The sequence below is a fragment of the Theobroma umbraticum genome, unplaced genomic scaffold (assembly GCF_002168275.2).
Source record: "Theobroma umbraticum cultivar Fairchild unplaced genomic scaffold, ASM216827v3 scaffold_12.1, whole genome shotgun sequence".
NCBI classification, from domain to species: Eukaryota; Viridiplantae; Streptophyta; class Magnoliopsida; order Malvales; family Malvaceae; genus Theobroma; species Theobroma umbraticum.
In genome coordinates, this window is record NW_018397269.1 from 118772 (window position 1) to 142569 (window position 23798).

At 35.3% G+C, this 23798-nt stretch overlaps 3 protein-coding genes and 1 pseudogene across 6 annotated transcripts; 2 read left to right on the forward strand and 2 right to left on the reverse strand.

The window, feature by feature from the left end:
• Positions 1 to 5090: 5090 nt before the first annotated feature.
• Positions 5091 to 10514, reverse strand: LOC110425750 (tRNA (guanine(26)-N(2))-dimethyltransferase 2-like). The gene is made up of 12 exons (XM_021440741.2): positions 10144 to 10514; positions 9271 to 9570; positions 9086 to 9173; positions 8793 to 8914; positions 8302 to 8441; positions 8148 to 8220; positions 7754 to 7842; positions 7561 to 7666; positions 6564 to 6776; positions 6024 to 6218; positions 5764 to 5841; positions 5091 to 5574 (listed from the first exon to the last, which is right to left on the reverse strand). Exons 1-12 carry the CDS (start codon positions 10237 to 10239, stop codon positions 5329 to 5331), a joined length of 1746 nt encoding a protein of 581 aa, XP_021296416.1. The 5' UTR covers positions 10240 to 10514; the 3' UTR covers positions 5091 to 5328.
• Positions 10515 to 10645: 131 nt separating this feature from the next.
• On the forward strand, positions 10646 to 13641 carry LOC110425751 (Phosphatidylinositol N-acetylglucosaminyltransferase, GPI19/PIG-P subunit). The gene is made up of 4 exons (XM_021440742.2): positions 10646 to 11057; positions 11840 to 11912; positions 12823 to 12941; positions 13176 to 13641. The coding sequence occupies exons 1-4, from the start codon at positions 10649 to 10651 to the stop codon at positions 13301 to 13303; spliced, it is 729 nt and encodes a 242-aa protein (XP_021296417.1). The 5' UTR covers positions 10646 to 10648; the 3' UTR covers positions 13304 to 13641.
• A 672-nt stretch (positions 13642 to 14313) lies between these two features.
• Positions 14314 to 15986, reverse strand: LOC110425928 (scarecrow-like protein 3 pseudogene; annotated as a pseudogene).
• Positions 15987 to 20257: 4271 nt separating this feature from the next.
• LOC110425855 (phenylacetaldehyde reductase-like) lies at positions 20258 to 23798 on the forward strand. 4 transcript variants are annotated; one of them, XM_089785208.1, is made up of 7 exons: positions 20258 to 20384; positions 20489 to 20658; positions 21107 to 21298; positions 22375 to 22537; positions 22902 to 23088; positions 23496 to 23498; positions 23666 to 23798. In XM_089785208.1, the coding sequence occupies exons 1-7, from the start codon at positions 20267 to 20269 to the stop codon at positions 23796 to 23798; spliced, it is 966 nt and encodes a 321-aa protein (XP_089641334.1). In that variant the 5' UTR covers positions 20258 to 20266. The 4 variants fall into 4 exon arrangements, with proteins under 4 accessions (XP_089641334.1, XP_089641332.1, XP_021296592.1 ...); XM_089785206.1 differs by lacking the exon at positions 23496 to 23498 and having other exon boundaries at positions 20489 to 20672; positions 21028 to 21298; positions 23651 to 23798; XM_021440917.1 differs by lacking the exon at positions 23496 to 23498 and having other exon boundaries at positions 23651 to 23798.

The following is a 23798-nucleotide window of genomic DNA, read 5'->3' on the forward strand; positions in this document are numbered from 1 at the left end:
TGTATTATACTAAACTTTGCAAAGATATATTCTCAGTAATCACATTCCCAACAATCATATACCCAGAACTCATATTTTTAGCAATTATATTTCCAGCAATATACCAAACGTAACCTAAGAGTGTTCTAAACACGAAAGCACCTAAGAACAAGCATGGAATGATTATTTATATGAGAAAGTAAACGTAAATTAAAACGAGTGACAGGTTTCATGAGTTAACTTTACATTTAAGATGTTCTAGATAATAGATTTGGCTGTGGACGGTATGCTAAAAAATGTGTAATGGAAAGAAAATTAAAACTTTAGAACTAAGCAACCAAAACATGACTCCACACATGGATCACCTTAGTGATATTTAACTCAAAAAACTACAAAATTAATTATTATTTGGAAAGTTACCTTGCCAAGTGATTTTGTAATCACAATGGCACTTCTCGAACCAATCCCGTGAACACTATAAAGAGCAAAAATCCTTGCCAATCAAGTGCTTGGCCTTTAATGATAATACACACAATTGCACAAGAACTTTCAACAAAGGAAGGAGTTTTTAACTATACTTTGTACTAACAAATAGGACAACAATTTTCCGTTTCTTCTTTTTCACAAGCTTAGCCAAAGCTTTTTTGAAAATTATTTTATAAGCAATTTCCTCTTTCACACAAAAGAAAAGGTGGCAAAGAGAGAAAAAACCTTTTTTTTTTTTGACAAAAATTAAGTTTCTTCTGTTGTGAAATCTCTCATATAAAAAATAGTTAAAAGGTGACTTATATAGTTAGGTTAAAATACTTTAATTTTACAATTAAGCCCTCAATATTATAACACATTATAACATTGGGCCCATTATTTAATTAAACTCTTTCAATTAAGTCTTTGAAAATTAAAATCAAAATTAATTTTCTTTATATTTTGCAATCAAGGCCTTATAATTATAACTATTTATAATTATGCCTAAAACTTAAGTAAACTCTTTTAATTAAGTTTATAGAAGTTAATTACCTAGCATGTGATTTAAGTCTAACTTAAATAATTACTTTTCGAATTTAATTTAAATGCAATCATTGTGTGTGACCCATCAAGCTTCTAACATATTGGCAATAGAATTAATTAACGACTTAATTGATTAATAAAAATTTCAGTCATTTAATTTATAATCAATTTCATAGACCAAGATTGGCATCTATAAATGCATCAAAGCCACCTAATTGTTAGGAGAGTCAAAATGCTCTTTGACAATCATTCAGTGTACATTCTATCCATGTAATTCATTCCCTCATCATATATCCCGGAGATGATAAGAGTTCGGTATATTGTCTACTCGTATTGACCTTCATATTCATTCTTGCAACTATAGTGGTAACTTTATAAAGACTTATAAAACTTTTTTATAATCTCCATGTGACCTTGGCCAAGGACTTCGATAAGCTAATGTTAACCAATAACTAATAAGATATGTCTTCTAAAACACTTACGGTGATAATTCTTATTTTTACCACTCATTTACCTTTACATGCTTCATAGTATACCCAAAAGCATCTTGTTTAGGCATCCTTGGTTAGGCACTCGTAAGGATGAAATTAAAGCATAGAAGTCCACATATAAAACAACTTAGTGTCTCAAGTCTAGGGAGTATTTATACGACTAACACATGAAAAGTATTGCATAAACATTGGAGTGTGTTACCAAATGCACTTCTCATGGAGGGTCATGTTCAGTGAACTTGCTCTCCTTGGCAAACACCTATATTCTAGTTTCAAATATCTCTATACTTCAATCTATGAGATCTATTACTTACTTCCAAAGTAAAAATATAAAATATACAAGTTTCTGAGCATCATTGATGTCTGATTTCAATGATACATTGACTATGAACATTTTGAAATTATGCTTATAACTCATTATAATTGATATCTTATTGATAAAGAAAAACCTCTAATCATTCAACATGAATGATATTGTTGCATGATAGAAATCAAGCCTTAACCAATCCCAATTGATTGTAGAATTTATCCCAACACTAGAGAGCTTAACTTGGTGGCTCAAATATGGAGATAGTTAAGAAAACTTCGTTTTAACCTTTCCTTGAAGTACATGTGCTTTACACTTTTTTCTTTCTTTCTTCGTTATGAATACACATGGCGCACTATTAATTGTCACCACTCCATTACCAAAAACTTATGCCCACTACTCAATTACATGATCATTCTTTTAATATCCTATAAACCGTTCTTTAACTGTTCTTTCATGACAAATACATTTTCCCATGATTGAACGTGTTCTCCCAACTACTCTTGAGAAAATGCTCATGTTCAGTATAGATATGAAAGCCTTGGAGGTTGGGAGAGAAGAATAAATTATTAGAAACCCAGCAGAGATTATTTTAAAAGCTCTCTCAATCTTCATCTAAACATTCATCCTACTCAACCCTTTTCATCCACAGCAATCTGTCACTTCTCTTCACCTTTTCTTATTCCTTACCACCTATCACCAAAGAATTTACATTTCAAGGGCTACTTCAGTTTTTCTTTCTACTACCTTTAGTGTATTCTGCATCACTCAAGAATTGTATAGTAATTTTTCAAGAATTGGGTACTTTATAGGCGATGGCATTGATAACTTTATTAGTAATAATTTTAAGCAAAGAAATTGTAACCTACCAGGTTGCTAAATTACTAATGCATCTAATACTCTTTTTTCATAGGTGCTTAAGTAAAAGGTTCTGTTCCATATAGTCAAAGCATAAGAATGTCTTTAACATTCAATGCACAATGATTCTTTCTGATGCCTTATTTGGTAGTTTGTGACCGTTCGGTCAAAGTAAGCTTCTCTAGTGGATATGGTAGTTTTCAATCAGCCTTGCTTCACTCCAGTTGAGCTCATGGCAAGTATTTTATTCGTCTTATGGAAAAGAATAACAAATGGAATAGATTCAGTAAAAGGCTATGAATTCTTTATTATCTAGAGGATTTTAAATATATATATATATAAATCAATAAATTCATTTGCACACAAGGTTTGATATTAATGTAATATTCTAATTATGCATGAAATTTTTATGCAAGAGGCTAAAAAAATAACTATGTTAAGTGTTTTAGGGGTGTTCCAAGCACGAAAGCACTTAGGGTCGTTCCAAATGTAAAAGCGCCAAAGGACGTTCTAAATGCGAAAACACCTAAGATCATTCCAAGTGTAGAAGTGCCCATAGGCGTTCCAAGTAGACTTTCCAGAATTATTTTCCTAGTATGAGTCTAACGCTTTAAATTTCCTAAACAAATTTTTTTGTTCTTATTATCATGCTTAAAAAAATCCAATTTAAAGATATTCCAAATGTGGAAACACCCAGCATTTCAAGCGCGGAAGTGCTTAAGGGCGTTCCAACTGGGAAGCGCCCAAGGACGTTCCAAATGCGTAATGCATAACGGCAGCAGCAGCAGCAGCAACAACAACAACAACAACAACAATAATAATAATAATAAATAAATAAATAAATAAATTTGCAAGCTATTCTTTAAAAACAAATATATATATATATATATATATATACACACACACAAGAGTCGTCTTGCTTATTACTATATGCATCTTCTTATTTTATGCATAAAACTCCTTATAAGAATTTTAATGCAAGGGCAAAATGTAGATAGTCAATTTTGACTAACTATTATTTTTGAAGTACTATGATACAGAAAAAAATTACATCAGAGGTGTTCTAAAATGGAAGCACCTGAAGTCTTTCCAAGTGCGGAAGTGCCCAAGGGCATTCTAAGTGCAGAAGACGCTCAAGAACAAGCATGTAATAGTTATTTATACGAAAAAGTGGAAGTAACTCAAAACGAGTGACAGGTTTAATGAGTTACTTTCACATTTAAGATGTTCTAAAGAGTTTGACTTGGTAGCTCAAATATAGGAATAATTAAAAGAACTTCCTTTTAACTTTTCTTTGAAGAACACGTGTTTTACCATTTTTCTTTTTTTCTTCTTTAAGAATTCATGTGACGCATTATCAAGTGTCACTACTCTATTATCCACAACTTATACTTATTATCCAACTACATATCATTCTTTTAATATCCCATAAACTATTCTTTAATTGCTCTTCCATGACAAACACATTTTCTAAACTATTCTTAAGAAAGTTTTTTTGAGTAATATAAATATAAAAGCTTTGGAGGTTGAGAGATAAGAAGAAATTTAAAAACCCAACAGAAATTATCTTGAAAGGTCCCTCAACATTTGTCCAAACATTCATCCTAGTCAACCTTTTCCATCGGTTGTAATTTGTCGCTTTCCTCGACCTTTTCTTATTCCTCATCACTTATCACCAAAGTACTTATAAATCAAAAACTACTCTAATCTTCAACTCTATCATCTCTAATATATTTCACTTTACTCATTGCAACATGTGTTATTTCTCTATCAAAAGAAACTTCTACAGCTACAAACAATCCCGCTAAACTTGGCAAGTTGGTATAATTAATCGAGACTGGTTCTCTACACATGATTCGTAGGAAGCAGTCACTTCGTCCACACCTGCAGCTTTTGCTTGAGGGCTCTTTGTTTCTGAGTTTAATAAAGTGGTGGATGCATTTATGTTCGTAGGCAGGGCAATCAGATGACTCTTTTTCTAGCTACAGCGACATGCAGCTGAGTTCCCAAGTGACTATTCCTTGGAATCTGTATGAAAAGTTTAATCAATTGCCTTTTTGTGATTCTAGTCTACCTAGCTGGGCAACAGTCGTAAATCGAACAAAATTATCCTTCATTTGTAATTATCCTTATTTTTTGTCAATCTAGTCTAACTAGCCTCGTGACACGCGCAAATACTTACCACTATATTACAACGATAATTTAATATAAAGTGTGCAAATTTTTTTATATAATTTTATTGATGCGGCAAGTTCATCTACAAGAACACAGCACTAGAGCCAGGAAAGGTAGCATTTTCCTTTTAATTCTTTTTCCGCTTTACAAATGAAATAAAATCTCAAAACTATTGCAATTACCTTAAAATTAGTATCATGTTAGAATTAGTATCGCGCAGCAAATCAATACTTTAGCCAGATCATATCTACCCAAATTGCTAAGAATCCAAATTTCCAAAGAAACAAACAGGTTACATTAATATCAAATAAATAACACCGTATATCAGATTTCTAAGACCACAAAACTGCAATAAATTGCTTCATAATTCAAATAGGTTTCAAACAGACACTTTGCAAAATTGATTATGGTCGCACAGGCTCCACTTCTAACCTCTCTCAAAAGCCATGACAAATTGTAGGCACTGAGGCAGTAGATAAGTTTTCTGGCACCTTGGCTTGACTACCTAATCTATGATTCGGGTGCATTAGCATCCTCAGTCTTTTCAGTCTTTTGACGTTTCGCTTCGCGCTCACTTTCTTGAAGGTTGAGACATCCATTTACTGCCTCTTCACCCAAAAGTGATATGTGCTTGCTGGTGATTTGGCGACCTGCCCTAAGCTTTGGCCCCCAGTGCCTCTCAGGATTTGGAAGGAAACGAGCAACCTTCTTAGCTTGTGCCTTGCTCAGGGATGCAACAGCTCGAGCGAAATTTGCCTGCCCAAAAAAAGTGGGGGCAGGGGTGTTAAAAGGAGCTTTTCCCACCTTCAATCTCAACTTGTTTATGTGCATGTTTATGTTGGAGAATGCATCTATTCACATGTAGAACATGAAACAAGGACACAGAATATCGGGGATGCTGGGGAAATCAGTATGCATCTAAAGAAAGCAGCATGTAAAACATACTTGAAGAACTGGTTCTTTGGCAAGTATTACACTTCCTGGCTGATCAGGCGGTTGAGCTTTCACTGGATGATTTTTAACCTATAGAGAAAACAGAAACTTATGAAACCATTTCAGCACACTTGTCTTGACCAAATTAATGTATGCGGGGTGTTGAGGAGTTTGAAAGTCCAATAATTTAATTAAGTTTAATTGTTTCACCCATATTCATTGTGTGCGTAAACAGAGAAGGAAATGGAGGAACAACAGAAAGAAACCCTTACCCAGCAACGCATTATGTCCCAAATGACATCCATGGGGGCATCCGATTTTAGTCCCAATGGATTCACATGAGTCCCAGAAATACGATATCCTGCATTGATCACAGCAGAGCGGAAAATAACCGCAGATGGGGAAGTGCATTTTAGTGTGGCACAGAGGTTGTGCAGACTCAAAAAGAGAGGAACATCAGGCAATTCCTGCAAAGATATTCCAAATTGTGTAAAGAACATTAAAAATTTAAAAAAAGAGCAGAACCCTGTTCTTTTAATAGGTTTAGTCATATTTATTGCATGAAATTTCAACTTCTGCTAGTTACAAACAATTTAGATACCCATCTTATCTCCGAAAGATCCCTACACTTTCACATTTCGAAATATTTGTGTCAAAATGCAATCATATTGAGCCTTTATTCTATAATTTCGTATCAGCATGGAAAATCGGACGGCTCAAATGGTTATTGAGCTAAAACCTGAACAACTATGTTTTAAGGGTGGAGAAAAGAACACCCAAACGAAAGTATTAAAAGAAAAAAAAATGCATACCTCTGAAATTGTAGTCAATACAGCAGAGATGCGATCATAGGCAGGATAATGGTCCTTCATTGATTTTACATCTGCTACTATGGAAGTTACCCACTCTTGATCATGGATGGGAGCAGACCATATAGGTCCACCCATATTAAATTTCTTTCCACAATCACTACACTCTTGAGGGACAACAGGTGCAAAGCCTGGGAGATACCTCACACTGGTATTCTGAAATTAAAAAGGTGCACGTAGATCAAAATATTGTCCAATCCAAAATTAAGCTACATCAAGAATGTCTTTGATGTAAAAAGCACACAGATGTCAATGATAAACAATATATAATAAACCATTGGATCCATCATTAAAACACAATTATACCATTATACTCCATGCCATATAATAACCTCGATACATTCCTTCTAATTATGTCTAACATTGAAATCAAACTCTCCACAAATAAAAGTAATAAATGGGCTTCTATAAATTAAGATGGATAATACACCAATTATCTTTCTTCAGAGTAAGTTTCCTTCACCGTTCCACCATTATCATGCAAAAAGTTGTGTCATTTGTCAAGGCAATATCCACAAGAAAATATTGGAAACAAGCATCCAGAGGCCAACTAAGGATAAATAAGCATACGAAAGTATTTATAAAGAAAATCTGATACAGCTACATCAGATGACCACCAGTAAACATAATCTAAGATACATAGTTAAAAACATTGAAAACAATAGCAAGAAACACAGGCACATGAAAAATTATGAGCAGTCTACCATCATGTATCAGAATAAAAGCTTTCGAATTATCCAAACTCTTCTACTAGTGGCATGAACATTTCACCAATAGCAACACTAAGCAATTGAATGCTCAGACAATGAATGTTCTTTTAAGGAGTTCAGATGTGCACCTAAATTATGACTCAACTATGTAGAAAAACAAATGGTGTAAGTTTTGTGCATGTTAATAACAAATAAGAAGCACCAATGGCATGATAAATCGGAAAGCACACCTTAGAAACAGTCCTCCCAATAGGCTGTAGATGAAAAGAATCACAACCAGTGCACTGATAGACATATGAGAGCTTAAGGGGAGTATTCTTCATCGCACTTGCTGATCTGCATTGAATTAATTGCTCTCCGCCATCATTATGTGAGAGTGACATTTACTTTAATAAACTAAATTAAAACAAATAGGCCACCTACGAGTATATGCGAACAAAAACACGGACATAAAAGTCCATCTGGACAGATAGCACTGGAACAATATAACGTTTGTAGCGGTTCGCATGACTCTGTATTCAGGAAGGAATAAATACCAATTATGGCAGATAAGAAGTTTATCATTGGAATTCAATTCTAAAAGAAAGCTTTCCGCAGAAAGTACATTGTGTAACAAAATGCAGTTCTAAGACAATGTGATTACAAGATATAGTTCCAGTTATCTTTTCTAACATCCTTTACCAATTAGAAGTTTTGCTAGTGAAAGAATAAAGGAGCCCTAGATGCCACAATCCTTTCACACCAAAGCAAGATTTTTGAGCTGTATAGTGAGCTCCCAATGCTAAAAGAACATGCCTTCTGAAGGAGAAGAAGCTACCTCAATGCAGGCTAGGAGAATCCTCAAAGCCATTTCGTGGCAATATTTCCCTCTTAATGGGTATGATCCGTATCTGCTTCCACAAGCAGTTATAAGATACTGCCAAATATTCAAGACCATAATTCAAATGAGGGTAAAGGTAGTACAATCTTACTTGGAATAGCAAACCTCCCCATTACCCCCACACAAAACTGCCATATCAGTTGCAGTGCACATCAGCATGCCCCCATCAACAACAGATTGAACTGCAGAGTCCAGGAACACGGAAGGTGAACCATAAGGATCAAGATCAACCTGAAACACAGATTTAAACATAAAGAGTATTAGCACAGCTTACCCTTGAATATTACCCCAGAAACAATAAAACTTACCCATTAATTATGAATTGTGGATCAGAAACCAATTACAAATTCCCATTTGATTAAGAAACTTTTCTTTTACAATGTATACAGTGGTTTTGACAAAAAATGAATGCATAATAAGAACTATACCATAGAAGATGGAGATCTTCGACAAAGTTCGATTTAAAGCTTTAATGAGCATATGCATATCCGATCAATTTCTTTTGCACCAGTTGAGCAAACATGCATAACAAGATTTACATGTAAAGTTGATAATTTGAAGTATAAAATAGCATATGCATACCACGTCAAATTCTTTTGGGTGGGTAAGCATGTATACACGAGCATCAGCTAGATGTGACTCCACTTTTGAACAGGCTACAGAACCATTGAACTTTATGTTTCTTTGGCAAGCTTCAACCGCCCCTGCAAGTAGACACATAGGATTGGTATATATAAGCAGCAAGTCAACCATATAGGTAAAATCTGCGTTTACGTACAGTCATATATAGCATGAAATATAGGAACCAGAAAGGTAGAAACTACAGGTCCTCCCTTGTCCAAAATGATCCTTCAAACAAAATACATATAAAATACCTTTATCATTGTCTAAGGCAACAACTTGACCAACCCCTTCTACTTCCTGAGCATATCTGAGAGCCCTTAACCCAGATGCTGATAGCGCCTAAAAATCACCAGAAAAAGAACTCAGAAAATGACTTGACTAGCACTGGGAGGAAGCACATAATTTATATCTCAAGAATAGAAGATTGTGGAAGAACCTCTAGAACTCTTGATGGTTTGAGCTCCCCTTGAGCTTTTCCCTCTGTCTTAACTGGTTCTTCTGATGTACTACATGTTTCTTCTTGATATTTCTCTTCAGACCCTTCACATTCTCCATTTGATTTTTCAATCTTCATATCCAACTCATTAGGTTTTTCTTCTACATTGGCTACAGAACCATTATTCTCAGACACCTTTGGTGCTGGTTTGGTTCTTTTAGACAAAAACGCCTCATGTTCCTGCTTCCGTTTTGATATAAATGTCCTCAGGACAGCAATGGACATATCTCTGTTGTTAACCTGATCATCATAGTGAACTATTAGGATCCTCAGCTAGTGAATAAGAACTACAAAAACAACTAACACTACAATTATACTGCAGAGGAAACAACATCCTACTCCAAAGTCCAAAACATCTACATATAGAGTATAATAGGTAATTCAGTGACAGCATTACATAGAAAATTTCCAATTAGCTTTCTTTCCACCTTTTCTCAGCAGCCAATCAATGCTTAACTTAGAAGACCCCCCAGCAGAGTCTTTCCAACAACAAATCATATACAAAAAATGCAACTTTTTAATTAAACCAAAAGCTTCCAATTAACTAAAATTAAAAACCCAAAAAAATTCTCACCACAAAAACAAGAAATTCAATCAAATTTTCACTGCCCAACAGTTCAACCAATTAAGCAGAAGTCCAGACATTTCATACAAAACCCATAATTAGCTTCTCTTAAAACACCCAACTCGTCAGAAGAAGAGAACTTGACAATAAACCAAAAGCTACCCCTCAAATAAAACTAAAAAACCAATAAAACTATAACAATGAATTCAATCAAAACATTAAAAAAAAAAAAAAAGCAAATTAGGAACCTGAGTTTTGTTGTAAAAGACTTCATTTTTAGCATGCATAAGAATCTCGGCTTCTCCTTCCTTGATGATAGCGTAATCATTGAGATCCATCGACATTGTTTACCTTGTTTCATGCAATAAGAAATTCTGGGTTTCTTTTATTTTCCCCTTCTCCTCTAGTTTGTCCCTTTCTTTTTGCAGTTTCTTTTCTTCCTTGGGTTTTAAGTGAAAATTTGAGGTAGCAGAAATGGAGAAAGATTTTTTTTTTTTTTTGCTTTATTTTGTTGGTGTTAGCAACTTGTTTTGATGCTTAAAAGTTTGTGAAAGCTGCAATTTCATAGAAGTAAGGAGCCCTGCTTATAAACGTGTGCTTGGAATACGGAAAGTGGAAGCCCTATTTTTATTTACATTTTTTCTTTTTTTTTTTAAAGAAAGAAAGTAATTTGGTGGTTTTTGAGGCTTTTCTTAAACCCTAGCTACTTTGTATATGTTAGAATTCCTAAGTAGTCCTCTGCTAACGTGAGCCATGTATCTTTTCCCAAAAAGGACTATTTGGGGGTTTCCTCCTGCACGTTGTCATATTTTCCGGAACCGCCTCCTCTTTTTCTCCTTTTTCTCTCTTTTTTATTATTTTTTTTGGTTCTACTCAGTCTTCTCCCATCTCCAGCAACGCGGCTCCACGGCAGTGTACCATCGTTTTGGGTTCTCCATAATCAAAAAGAAAAGGGAAGAAAAACATATGGAAGAGCCACATTCAGTGAACAGTCCGAGGAGAATCCTTAGTTTTTCAAAGAGAAGAAGAGCAGCGGCATCTGTCTCATTTCTTGACCCTGATGAAAGAACAAGTTCTGGTTTTGGAGTGTCAGGGGAACACGGTCCTAAACCTTCTGAGGTTTATGGGTTTGTTGGTTCGATCACAACTGTTGTTGCTACAGGTCCTAATCTCCTCATCGTATCCCCTTTCTTACGTTTCATTTATTTCCATGTTGCTGCATTTGTTAGGTTCTATGATTATTATACATTCTGGTTGTGGCTTTACTTGTTTTTCCTTTTGGGAAATGTAAAGTGAATACTGGATTGCTTAAGTTACTTGCTTCGAGAACTAAACGAGTTACATGTAGCTTTGCTTTAATATAGAATAGTTACGTTAGAACCGATGTCATTTTTTAATCATTTGTTCAGTATGAATTATGATTTTTCCTCTTATTATTGCTTATTCTTTTATTTTTTTTTAAAAAGCGAGAGTAAATTGTAAAAACCAAGTAGCAAAGTAACAATGAAATAGAGCTTTAGTTGATGATATGTAGAAGATGAGTTGGATTAGAAGGAAATCTACCATGCTTACAAGCAGGCTTCTACATGTATTGTTTATTGGAAACATTAAAATATGACTAGTAATTTATCAGTTTGGTTTAATCCTGTCATGGTTCTTCAGTGATGTTTTTCTATGTGATATTTTGAGTATGCTCGGATATCGTCGTGTGCCCTGAAAAATCACAGAAATTGTTGAAATTTTGTGCATGTAAATGCACTTTGCTTGGTGTTGTGGTGTTCCTATGTTCTTTGTCCATTGCCTGTAATCTGGTAAGCAAAATTGTTCTTTGTGTAATTTAGTGCACAATCTTGTTTAAAACTTGATATTTAGTGAAGCAAAGGGATAGGGATTTATTAGAAGATCTAAAAATACTCACAAATTTTTGTAAATTTTTTTGAGCAGCTATTTTCTTGGTATGGGCATATATTCCAGAACCTTGGTTACATTCTGTTGGGATCTTCTATTATCCTAGCAGGTCAGCAATATTTCCTCTGCTAACTAAATGTTGTTTTTAGAAAAAAAAAAATTCTTCGTAGTCACATTTGTCTCTTTAAGTGAAAATAGATGAAATGATATGAGAAAAAGTGGCCTTCTTCATGCAGGATCTTAGTTCAGCAGTACCTTTTCTACACATTTGGTGGCTTAGTGTTTAAGGGATCATTGCAGATCTAAAATTCTACTGAGAATGTATTGATGTGTAGATCTTAGGATTTATGATAATGAAAACAAAGGGTAGTAGATAGTAGGAAGCTATATCAGTTTTTTTTTTATTTTTTTGAAAACAAGGGGGAAAAAATTAAGGCAGGTGTGGAAAGCAGGGAGTTATACCCTTACTGCAAGTTAAAGGAAGCTGAAGTAATCTCTGAATTATTCTCTCTGCTACTCTCTATTAAATTGAAAGATAATACACGTCTATGTAGGCTGCTAAGAATTCTGCACCAATCCTGCTATTCTCTAAACCCTGTTTTGAATAGGGCAAGTCCTTAGGGCAACTCTGGACCTCTTGAACTCCCATGCATTGCTAATGCACGCACAGTGCCTTTGAGCCAAAACTTCACTAGTACTGTTTGGTTACATCTAGTATGTTTTTATCTACAAATGGGTCAAACTGAGTTTAGTTTGAATTAATAACCTCTGCTGGAAGCTCTGAGCAGGAAGAGAAGTTCTTGAATGACTTGGGCAATTGAAATATGTTAGTATTTTTACCAGTTTTGTTATAACTTAAGTTGAAAGTACCTAATTTGGAAAGATTCTCCCTTTGTTGGTCTGTTCACTAATCTTCTAATTATCTAATCTCTATTGACATAAAAGGGTAGTGAATTTTTTCTGCCAAGATTTCTATCACTGTAACTTGAAAATTATGTTGTGAGTGATTTACCTTTCAGATATTGGGCTTTGGCTGTTCCAACTTATGCTATGGTGATAATAGTGTTAGCTATCGTATTTTATATTGGCCTCAACTTCATGTCAACCCCACCATCAACTTCGTTAACTACAATCTTTGGTAAGTTATAACTTGCTTTTCTATTGAGGTGTTCATGGATTTTCATTAGGATGAGAAGTAGTTATAAACTTTGCGCAGTTAAAGCTAACACAATTTACATTAGTCAAAATGTTTTGTTGATTAATCCTTAGTTGTGAAGATAAAGATTTTGACTTGTTTTAGATTCTGCTTTGCTTGCATTGCCATTGTGTGAGTGAAATTTTTACAATACTGGAGTGTTCTTCCTATTTGTAGATGAATTCAGCAGAGAACCTTCAAGCTTTTTGTCTTGTAACGTGGAGGATGATGACCAGCCAATTGAGCCCATATCTGATCTTGGCATCAACAAAATTAATGTTTTCATGTTTGATAATGCCAAATGACTGTCCTCCTTAGTTGTATCTGTCCTGCCTCACTATTATTGGGCTCAGAAAAGCATGCACATATGGTTTCTCTGGAAACTTTGATAAGTTGGTCAGTTTTAGATATTGGAATGCATACATTTTGATTGTTTGAGAACAAGTCAGTTTGTGTCCTTTAGTTAATGGGATTGTACACAGATTGTGTAGGCATATGTATCTATATCAAAGGATTGTGAATACTAGCATTGTATTGCAATTATTATGTAAGTTTAGGCTTTAGAAATCACATAAATTGAATTCTTGTGTAAATTTTTGCATAGTTGGGAAATATATACTACAGCTTACGTGAAAACTTCGTGCATGGTTTTCTTACGATTGGATTTTCTTTTTCTAGACATTAAGAAAATGCTTTGGTGATTTTATACTTATTATCAAGGAAGGAGGCTGTCTTTCTGATCCAATTAGGAAATTGTATATGAAAATTTTTTTTTGGGTAGAGAAATGCCACTTTACAATCTGCTAGTTATTGCTAACTAAGGATTCTCCTTGGATTGTTCACTGATGTGGCTCTTCCAGAAGCTTTTTTTTTTTCTTTTTGATTATGTAGAACTCAAAACGATGTAGTTTTTTTATGGTAAACTGTGGTGGAACTGCGATGGTATAGATCAGAGAAGACTAGAACAGAAAAACAAAAGGATCAAAGAGGAGCGGGGGGTATTGAAAATGTAACGTAAACAGGTTTTCAGGAGAAACGGCATCGTTTGAAAGTAGTATATGGGTTACTTTGCAAGCCCGAGTCGAATAATTATGAGACTGAGTTAATTTTGAGATTTAATTAAATAATATATTACATCTTAATAGTTATTAGTAGAAGAAAACTTTTTGTGGTGGTCAACGAAGATAGAGGTTAATATCTTGTAGGAAGTAATCCCATGGACACACCATTAGACCCCATTGGAAATGTTATAATTATTTAGCAACATCCAACATCCAACATATTTGGCATCTTTGATTAAACTATTTAGCAAATAAAACTTGGTAAATCGCAAAATTCATGCAGACAAGAAACTTGTCCTTTCCTTTGGACCAACACCGCAAACTATATAATATACCCTTTTAACAAGTCCATGCAGATACTGCATACAATGGTCTATCATGCCAACAAATCATCGAAGCTGCCTTTCCCTGAACAATCTTGTAACCATCTTTGCCACTTGCTTCCACCATCAGCTTAGCATCTTCCATGGAGTCATACCAAATTTGAACTGGCTTGAACCCAGCCTGCCCAAGCCTAACCATCCATCTGCCATGCCTCTCATGCCTCTCTTCTCGCTCAACCCCCTCACACGCCACAATGTTTTCGATTTCTTTCCCAAACATTCCCTCCAAAGCATGCCTTTCCCCACTTGACGTCCCCCCAAATGCTGCATCAATTGAGTCGAACACCGCACTGTAGTAATGCAATCCCTCCATGAATCGATCAACTAACCGGTTCAAGTTGTGATCCGCTTCTTGCTCCACTACAAGTAAGACTTTGGGCCACAATGACCGGATCATCGTTAAGAAGTGACACATTTGCTTGGAATTTTTGATGCCGTTTATATTCCTGTTGTCGCCGAAATGTGCATCGACTCTATCATCCTCTGCTAATAAGGCATGGAGGCTTAAGATAGATATGAAAGCTAGTGCTTCTCCTGATCTCACCTTAAGCATATCCGACGTTAGCTCTTTTAGACTTACATTTAGGGGGTTGAATTGGAAGGCCATGGCTAGTGCTTCTGCCTCTTTTACAAGCCTTGCTCCTAACTTGTCGACGACAGCCTTGTTAGCGTTCATACAAGTCACCTTCAAATGGGGAGGCCCATCCGGCATGCACGACAAGGTCCGTAGGAGTGGAACCCACAAGTTGACGTCACCGGAGCCCATATCCACAAGATGGATCACTCTCTCCCCCATCATTGCCTTGATCAATGTACGGGTTATGATAGCATACGACAACCCGAGGTAGGGAAAGGCTCGGCCCAAGAGGGGCTTCGCATCATCAAACTCTTGTTTTGTCAATTGAGTGTAGTTCAAGGCCTTATGTAGGCCAGGCCAACGCTTGACAAGGCGGATAGCGAGGGCAGAGGCAAACCGTACCGAAAGACGTTGTATGGAGTCACCAGACACCGAGGCAAGCAGCGATATTTGCCGGAGACACTCGTCGGCACGGTGTAGGTTACCGGAGGATGCATGCTTGGCACATATTAGGAGAAGTTGGATAAGGCGGATGCCTCTTTCTTCGGGCTTTAAGGCCTCAAGTGGAGTTGGGCAAGGCAGCAATGTAAGGGACAAGCTCACCTCCGGCCCCGGAGCCGGGGAAGAAGTAGTCATCTAGGCGTTGGACTAAATCTTTTGAGTTTTGCCCAAGTTATAGAAGATGCAATGAGAATCATCTTTGAGAAGGAGCAGGTGAGCATGGTAGAGGAAGCTAGCTCTTGGAACTATCTTAGTTGTTCCATATCAAAGAATACAAGTAAAGGAATTGTTTGTCAGAAAAAGGGGGGGTTTTCCATAATTGACTTTCATGAAATGTTTGTAGTTAGATTCAAACGGGTTGACTCACGCCCTTCATTGAAATTAGAATTGTGAAAGCTTCATCACTATAACCATTTCCTTTCATGTAACGCCAACATCATATTTCCCATTAATTACAAAATCAGAATTAATTAAAGCTGCTTCCCTGTTATTTTTAAATCTAACCACCAAGGTGGCGGGCAAGGGGAATTGTTTTTAGCCTTTGGCTTTAAGTTTCTCCCCCCTGATTTGTCAAATTTAAATTAACCTAATGGAAATGGGTTACAACAAAAGTGCAATGAACAATTAAGCTACCTTTCACCCACCATGCATTGATTAAGTTTTTATCAGAAAATGATCAATTACCACCATGGCTTTGGCACTTGAAAACAAAGAATCAAAGACAAATTCATTCTTACTTGGTCAATTCTAGCTAATTAAGAGAGCAGAATTTTGAACTTTGAATTAAAAAATATTCTCTTGTATAAACTTTTTGAGCCTTTTTAACTTCCCAAGTCACGCTCCCTAATTTATAGCAGTGTGGCTTTTGTCCATCAGCTGGCTTCCCACCAGAACATGAAGGAGACAGCTTTGCCAATGGGAGTCCATTCACCTTAAACATTTGGTGTGCTCTCCACCTCAACGTTAGAAATTCTAATAAATTAAAGGTGCGTTTAGTATATAAGATTATATACACCAATGAACAGTTTCGTAAGCGTAAATTTACTACACTACCTTATAAGAAAAGTAGGTGCATCTAGCAATCAAAGTATATGTGCAACTCTTGGCTAGCATTTCTTTATTGGATGGCCTGTCCAATCTTTTTTTGTGCACTTTAACTTCTTCCTGAAACGAATATCATCCATCCTTTCCTTCCCCAAAGAAAATTTGGGGGGGTAATAACATTAATTCAAGCCAAACTGAATGATATCCCGATCAAAAACTGATCATGCCATGTATTTGATTTGATCAAAAACTTTGCATCTGTATTCTCTCAAATCATAAGAATGCAAGCAAAGACTGTAATAAAAAAGACAGGTTAAAAAAAGAAGGAAAAGAAAAGGCGTACGTGTCCTAATTAGTTATGTTCATGCCGTCTACCTTCACCATTTCTTGTTGTCTCTTTGCATGAAGCGAGGAAAGATCACACTCAAGAGGAAGTAAGGCCAGGCATTAGAGGCCAAAGATATATCGCCACCACCATCCAAAGGTGGGGCGCCGGTGTACGGATTGATCGGTCCCACCATGGATCTTCCTAGATCAAATGTATGATCCAATTCAGCCCTTAAGCATGAAAGATAATGCATTGTATACGTAATAAGACCAATGGACAGTGTTGAGGAAAAAAATGGTCAACCTTTCTCTATAGCAATGCAGCCAAAGTCTAAAAGACAACGAAGGAAAGGTGGATTGAATCTAAATAGGAAACACCATCTTCGAGGATCAACTTTCTAATAAGTACATATGTATTCTGGTATGCCCTATAATGCATGTAATAAATAATACAATACGGTGAGGTAGACATATACTAGAAGATTTGGATAAGTATCTTATCTACATGTAACTATATATAGTTTAAAATACAATATACAACTTTGCTCTGGCTTAAACTTATCTGTAAGTAGCTAACTTAACTTTCTAATGTTCATCTAACTTATCTATAATACGCCCTAGCAAGATTGAGGCGACAATGGAGACTCCAATCTTGGAATTAGTAGCTCATAGCGTGGCCTGGGCAAAGATTTTGTAAGCGTATCAACTGATTGGTCCTTTGTGAAAATATGTTGCACTTGGAGCAGACCTTTAGAAACTCTATGACAAAGTGAAAGTTTAGGGATGTTTTTCCATTAATTTTGGAATGCAGGACTAGATTAGCTGATAAAAACCTTGCTCCCATAGTGTCAAAACAAAGTAAAGGTGATTGTTGCAAATTATTAATGTGCATCTCAGCTAATAAATTTTGAATCCAAACCAACTCTGATGCAGTAGAAGCAAGAGGAGCAATTGATTTTTGTTCATTACATCCCCAAGCCTCTGGATTTCCAGAGAAATAGATGATGTAAGTTGAAGTTATATATATAACCACGATCAGTTTTATCTCCAACCAAGTTAGCATCTGAGTACGCAATAAGAGACGGTGAGGAGTTATGAGACATATGTAGCAGCAAACTATGATAAATTGTGCTTTTGATATATCTGAGAATTCTTTTTACCACCTTTGCAATGCAACTCGGTAAGCTTATGCATAAATTGTGAATGTTTATTCACGAAAAAAGCTATATCAGGTTTTGTTATCGAAAGATACTGAAGTGCAACAATGACTTGCCTCTAAATTGTGGCATCAATGGGAGAACTTCCATCTTCAAGAACACGAGCATGATATTGAAACATTGGAGTGGAGATTTTCCATTTTTTTTTTTGGTCCTTAATTTTTGCTTCCAATATCGATCTTGGTCTTTTGAAGTAAATCCAAAATATATTTATGATGTGTCAAGAGCAAGCCAGCCTTAGTTGGGACAACTTCCACTTTGAGAAGATAGTGTGGTTTACCTAACTCCCTAAGTGAAATCTAGTTGATAAATTTAAGCAACCACTTACTCTATATAGCATGCTTATCATTGCCGGTTGAAAGTAGGTCAACATAAACCAAGAAATACATAAGCACTCGACCATTGTTGTAGACAAAAACAGAAGAATATGATTTTGTTTGGACAAAGCCACTACCAACTGTAAAAAGTCTTTTACAAGCCCAGTACAATTAATTAATGGGAAAACAAAAAATTGCTAGAAACTAACTAATAACTGAATGGAAAGGTAAAACAGTCTAAGAAATTCCTACAATGCCTGTTAGTCTAAGTTTTACTTACCTCAGTAATTACTGCTTAATGAACGGTAACACCCTATATTAAATAACACAAAACCAAAGCTTTTAGGGTATTTGCAAGATCAAACAAAGGCTTAAATAAAAATATTAAAACTTTTCTAACTTCCTTCTCAAGCTCATCTACTGTTAGTATTTAAAAAACACTAACTCTAAACAAATTCAATCTCTAGTACTCCCCTCAAGATGAGTATGGATATTTAAAACACTCATCTTAAATGGCCCTGGTTGCAAGGGTTTTGTGAACAGGTCTACGAATTGAAGCTTTCTACCAACATAACAAGGCTTGATCAATCCTTCCATATTGAAGATCTAGCTTTTCTTCTTCCTTTGATTAAAGAAGACTTTATTTAGATAAGTTAACTGAAATAGTCCTCTGTCCATTTCGTGGTTCCTACTTGATGTTTAAAATACAAAACCACCCTTTGATAAACCCTTAAAATACACTTTAGCCTCTCTTAGTTCAAAATGCAGTGTTTTCACCCTTAACCAATACCCATTCAATATTAATAGTCAAATAGTTAATAAAATGTTAAAATCTTAACATACCCATATTCCTAATTTCCCTCAGTAATTTTATTATCTTCTAAATTCTCTTTACACTTTCTCTCTCTTTGTTACATCTCCTATCAATCACCACCTCCATCTCTATTTTCTTTTGTTTTTTTTTTAAGTTGATTGTAAAGTCCAATAATTAATAGCAACAAAATTTAACAAAAATTTTAAAATAAAATCGTTTCTCTAATGAGATGATAAACCCAATAGATTGGAAGAATACAAAAGTAGATTTAACTTCATCAATAATAGATGATAGATCTGATTTCAACGAAGCTCTTGTGAGATAAATTATAAATTTTATAAAATTGGAGTTATTATTTTTGGTGATGTATTAATTAAATTATATATCTAGTTTAATTTGAATATTATTACTAATTTTTTTTAGACTTTTGTTTTTCACTTCAAAGTTTAGAGTTTTTTGAATTGTTAATAAAACAACTTTAAATAATTAATTTCTTTCTTTTAATTTTCCCTTTTTTTCATCATTATGGGTATCTTTTTTTATTTTTTAAATTGATAAACATTGAATAAAATTTTTATTATTATTATTTAATTAAATTAGATTATGATATTCTTTGTATATTTTTAATTTGTCAATTATTTGAGAGTAATTATGATTTTTCATAATTACAGCTAAAATGTGTTTTAGAGTGTGTTTAGAAAGTTTTTTTATATTTTACCTATTCCCAGACAAGAAAAAGAAATAGAGGATTTCTTGATATGAAGCAAGGTTGGTGACTTACCGACTTAGCATAATTGAGGTTAGTGGAAGATGAGTGGCAGAATCTTATAACTCGTTAAATTATTCATAGTTAATTAATGGTGACTATAATTGAAAATGTTAGTCAAGATTCATCATATAAAATATACGACTAGTGGGATACACCCATGTGTCTCCGGGAGGCAAATCATATATTGAATTTCTTAAAAGTTGAGGCCAAGTCTACTGAGTTGAGCTCCAGCATTTTGAACTTGGAGTTGAGTGGAGAATGAGTGGAGCAGAGAAGGTGGTATGTGTAACCGGAGCGTCTGGTTTCATAGCTTCATGGCTTGTTAAGTTGCTACTCCAACGAGGCTACACTGTCAAGGCCACTGTTAGAGACCCAAGTCAGTTATGCTGCTCCTCTTGCTTGTCTTCTCTACTTTTCGTTTGTTTTCCTCCAGTCAGTTTTAAACTCGAATTAAAGATTTCATATACGAATATGCAACAGATGATCCAAAGAAGACACAACATTTGCTTTCACTCGAGGGAGCTAAGGAAAGACTTCATTTGTTCAAAGCAGAGTTGGTGGATGAAGGATGCTTTGACTCCATAGTGGATGGATGCCAAGGTGTTTTCCATGCTGCTTCCCCTGTCTTCCTTTCCGCTGCTGACCCACAGGTCCATCCTTTTTTATATTTCCACTTTGTCATAAATTTCACCCATCAAAATATAAATATATATATATATATATATATATATTACATATAGATCTTAGGCTACAGTATACAACAAGAGATAATTCTCTTCTATCTTATAAATCATGTTCCAATTCGAAACTGAGACTTCTAGGTTCTTAGTTGTTAGAGTATCCCTTGGAGACACTTCAAATACAATTATGACTATATATAACGTACACATTTCCATTGTAGGATGATTGAACTTGGACTCCATCACAAATTAATATAGTTTGGTACTCATGATGAATCCGTTTGATGTCATAGAATTTTGGCTCTAAGGTGCAACTATATGATATCATCTTCATGTGACAATATGTATGTGTGGCCTATTGTCACTTATTATCATCAAATCTTTATGCCAAAAATTTCATTGCTTCTCCCAATTTCAGGCAGAAATAATTGGTCCGGCCGTTAAGGGTACACTTAATGTTCTTAAATCATGTGCAAAAGTAGCTTCAATCAAGAGAGTTGTCATAACGTCTTCCCTGGCTTCAGTTGTACATAATGGAAGACCTTTGACTCCGGATGTGGTGGTTGATGAGACTTGGTTTTCAGATCCAGTTCTATGTGAGGAAGGCAAGGTGTGTACTTCTGCTAATCTCTGGGTAATTATTTATGATAAGCCCTGCAAATTTCACACCTAATGTATTTTTCAAGATTCTACAATTGAGTAACCTCATAAATTAATAGTATCGTCTTTTCCAGATACGTTCACCGGAGATAGGGTTGGCAGTTATGTAAATTAATCTCTTATACCTTGCGTTTTGAGCAAGTGATCTGTCTATATGAAGTTTACTGGCTTATGTTCTCCTGTCTGTTAACACAGGAATAGAGTACACTTTTTTTTAACTCTAATCTCACTGTTGGTGAATGTCACTAATCTATGAATGAACTACCAATGCAATTTCTCAATGTTTTATTTGTTCGATTCTTGTTAGGACTTTTCAAGTAATATTAAAATTCTCTTGCCTAATCATTTGTTTGCAAAGCAGACAATGAAGACTCAAGCATATTGCAACAGTATATCCTTGGTTCAGGCTAATTTTATTTGTATACGTCTGTTAGGATTTGGCAAGTAAACTGAACTAGAAGAACAGAAAGTAAGTATAAATGCAGCATTGAATTGCAGAAAGAAAAAAAAAAGAAAAAGAAAAGAGAACTTCACTATAACTTCATTAAGGAAGAAGGAACAATAATCTGCATTACAACATAAACGAACAAGATAAAACTCGTCTTAAAGATCACAGAAACAGAGCTTAAAGGACTGCCTTACACTAGCTACAGGCAGAAGGCAGAAATCAAGTCATGCATGCATTGGTTGCATGATCTGACACTGTCAACACAACTTGCACACGACAGTAAGATGTTGATGAGGTCATGGTCTCCACAGCTTGTTCCAGCATCAAGAACATCTAAGTAGGCTATCTAGGCAATGCGATACATACTCAAACATCCGGAAGTGTTTATAAATATTACACATGATCTTAAATTATGCAGTTAAAATTCATAGTATATCTTATTTCTGTCTTCTCAGTTTACTGTATCCTCTAATGAAATCAAATTTGCTTAGATGATAAACAGAAAAAATACATGCATATTTATTTTGGAATGGTATTGTCCTAGTAATAGTTCTGCATAATATATTGGTTTTTTCCAGCGTTGGTATATGCTTTCAAAAACCTTAGCTGAGCAGGCAGCTTGGAGGTTTGCAAAAGATACTGGAATCGATGTGGTAACAATACATCCAGGAATGGTATTCGGTCCTCTTTTACAGCCAGCTCTAAATTCCTCATCAGAGGTGATTCTAAACCTCACAAAAGGTACATTTCTCCATGATTACATGCATCTTTCATGTACCTCGTTTTTGTTGGTCCATCTAACCACCTTCTAGAAGGAAAAATACAGTGAGAAATCATTTGTCCTGGCTTACGTTTCATCTGAGAAACCAGTCAAAAACATGTACGGTATTGGATAATCCTTTCCCAAACGAAAACTGTGTTTTTCAACTTGCAATGATTTTACTAATTCTTCCAGTAAAGCATTGCTGAAGGTTTTTAAATGTCCCGGTAAATTGCTTTCCAGCCAATTGCATCAAATCCGTGATTGCTGCTAGATCCTTCCAAGGATAATTAGTCCCTGCTATATATTTCTGCGGTTCAAACAGTGGAAATCTTTTGGATGCAGGAGAACACAGTTTCCCAAGTCCAACTTGTGCATTTATTGATGTTCGAGATGTTGCATACGCACATATTCAAGCGTTTGAGGTTCCTTCAGCTTGTGGCAGATATTGCCTAGTCGAAAGATCTGTACCCTATTCTGAGGTTCAGAAGACCTTGTCTGAACTTCACCCTACTGTGCACCTTAATGAAAAGTAAGCTACGGTTCTTTCTCGCTATTTAGTGTCATTCATAGCTCCAGTTGTGAAATTCAATTATGCAACTTATACTGTGACGTGTTTCAGTTAATTACATTGTGCTTTTACTACATTCTTGTTCTAAAACCATTTTTTATTCTCTTATTTGAGTGTTAGCTTGATAAGTTGGAGCAATGCTAAAGTGAGGCTTTGGATAGTTAAATGTGAACTTTTTAGTCTAGGTAAAGGAAACAGAGTGGGAAAATAATTAAATCATTGTAGCCATGATCAAATGAGTGAATTACTAGGTAATTAGAACATGAGAGTGCTTTAGACGGTGGCTATATATATCTTTTGTGTTTTAGGTTGGAATGCAATGGCGAAGGGATTATCTCTAAAAATTTTAGTTGTTTTCTTTGAACAAGAGGGTGGTTCAAAATTTCTTACTGCAGGCATGACTGACATTCATTTCAAAGAAGATTACGTGATTATTGTAATATTGTACTTCTCTTTCCAGAAAAGTATTTGATGAATTGTAAAATTCTGAGAAGAGATCCATGTTTTCTGTCATTCATGACAGATATGAAGATCATAGCAAGCCTCCTGAGCAAACCTACCAGGTATCCAAGGAGAAAGCAAAAAGTTTGGGTGTCAGCTTCGTTCCTTTGGAGGTGAGTCTGAGGGACACTGTTGAGAGCTTGAAGAGCAAGGGTTTCTTAAGCCTCTGA

Bases quoted from the DNA above. Each gene is read 5' to 3' on its own strand.
- LOC110425751 (XM_021440742.2), top strand. From the start codon at position 10,649: ATGTATCTTTTCCCAAAAAGGACTATTTGGGGGTTTCCTCCTGCACGT. The intron at 11,058-11,839 runs GTCCTAATCTCC...TTTTTTGAGCAG, and splicing joins CACAACTGTTGTTGCTACAG to CTATTTTCTTGGTATGGGCA. The intron at 11,913-12,822 runs GTCAGCAATATT...TTTACCTTTCAG, and splicing joins ATCTTCTATTATCCTAGCAG to ATATTGGGCTTTGGCTGTTC.
- LOC110425855 (XM_089785206.1), top strand. From the start codon at position 20,267: ATGAGTGGAGCAGAGAAGGTGGTATGTGTAACCGGAGCGTCTGGTTTC. The intron at 20,385-20,488 runs GTCAGTTATGCT...AATATGCAACAG, and splicing joins GGCCACTGTTAGAGACCCAA to ATGATCCAAAGAAGACACAA. The intron at 20,673-21,027 runs ATATTTCCACTT...TCTTCATGTGAC, and splicing joins CCACAGGTCCATCCTTTTTT to AATATGTATGTGTGGCCTAT.
- LOC110425750 (XM_021440741.2), bottom strand. From the start codon at position 10,239: ATGTCGATGGATCTCAATGATTACGCTATCATCAAGGAAGGAGAAGCC. The intron at 9,571-10,143 runs GTTCCTAATTTG...TATGATGATCAG, and splicing joins TCTTTTACAACAAAACTCAG to GTTAACAACAGAGATATGTC. The intron at 5,842-6,023 runs GTAAGGGTTTCT...TTTTCTCTATAG, and splicing joins GGGACATAATGCGTTGCTGG to GTTAAAAATCATCCAGTGAA.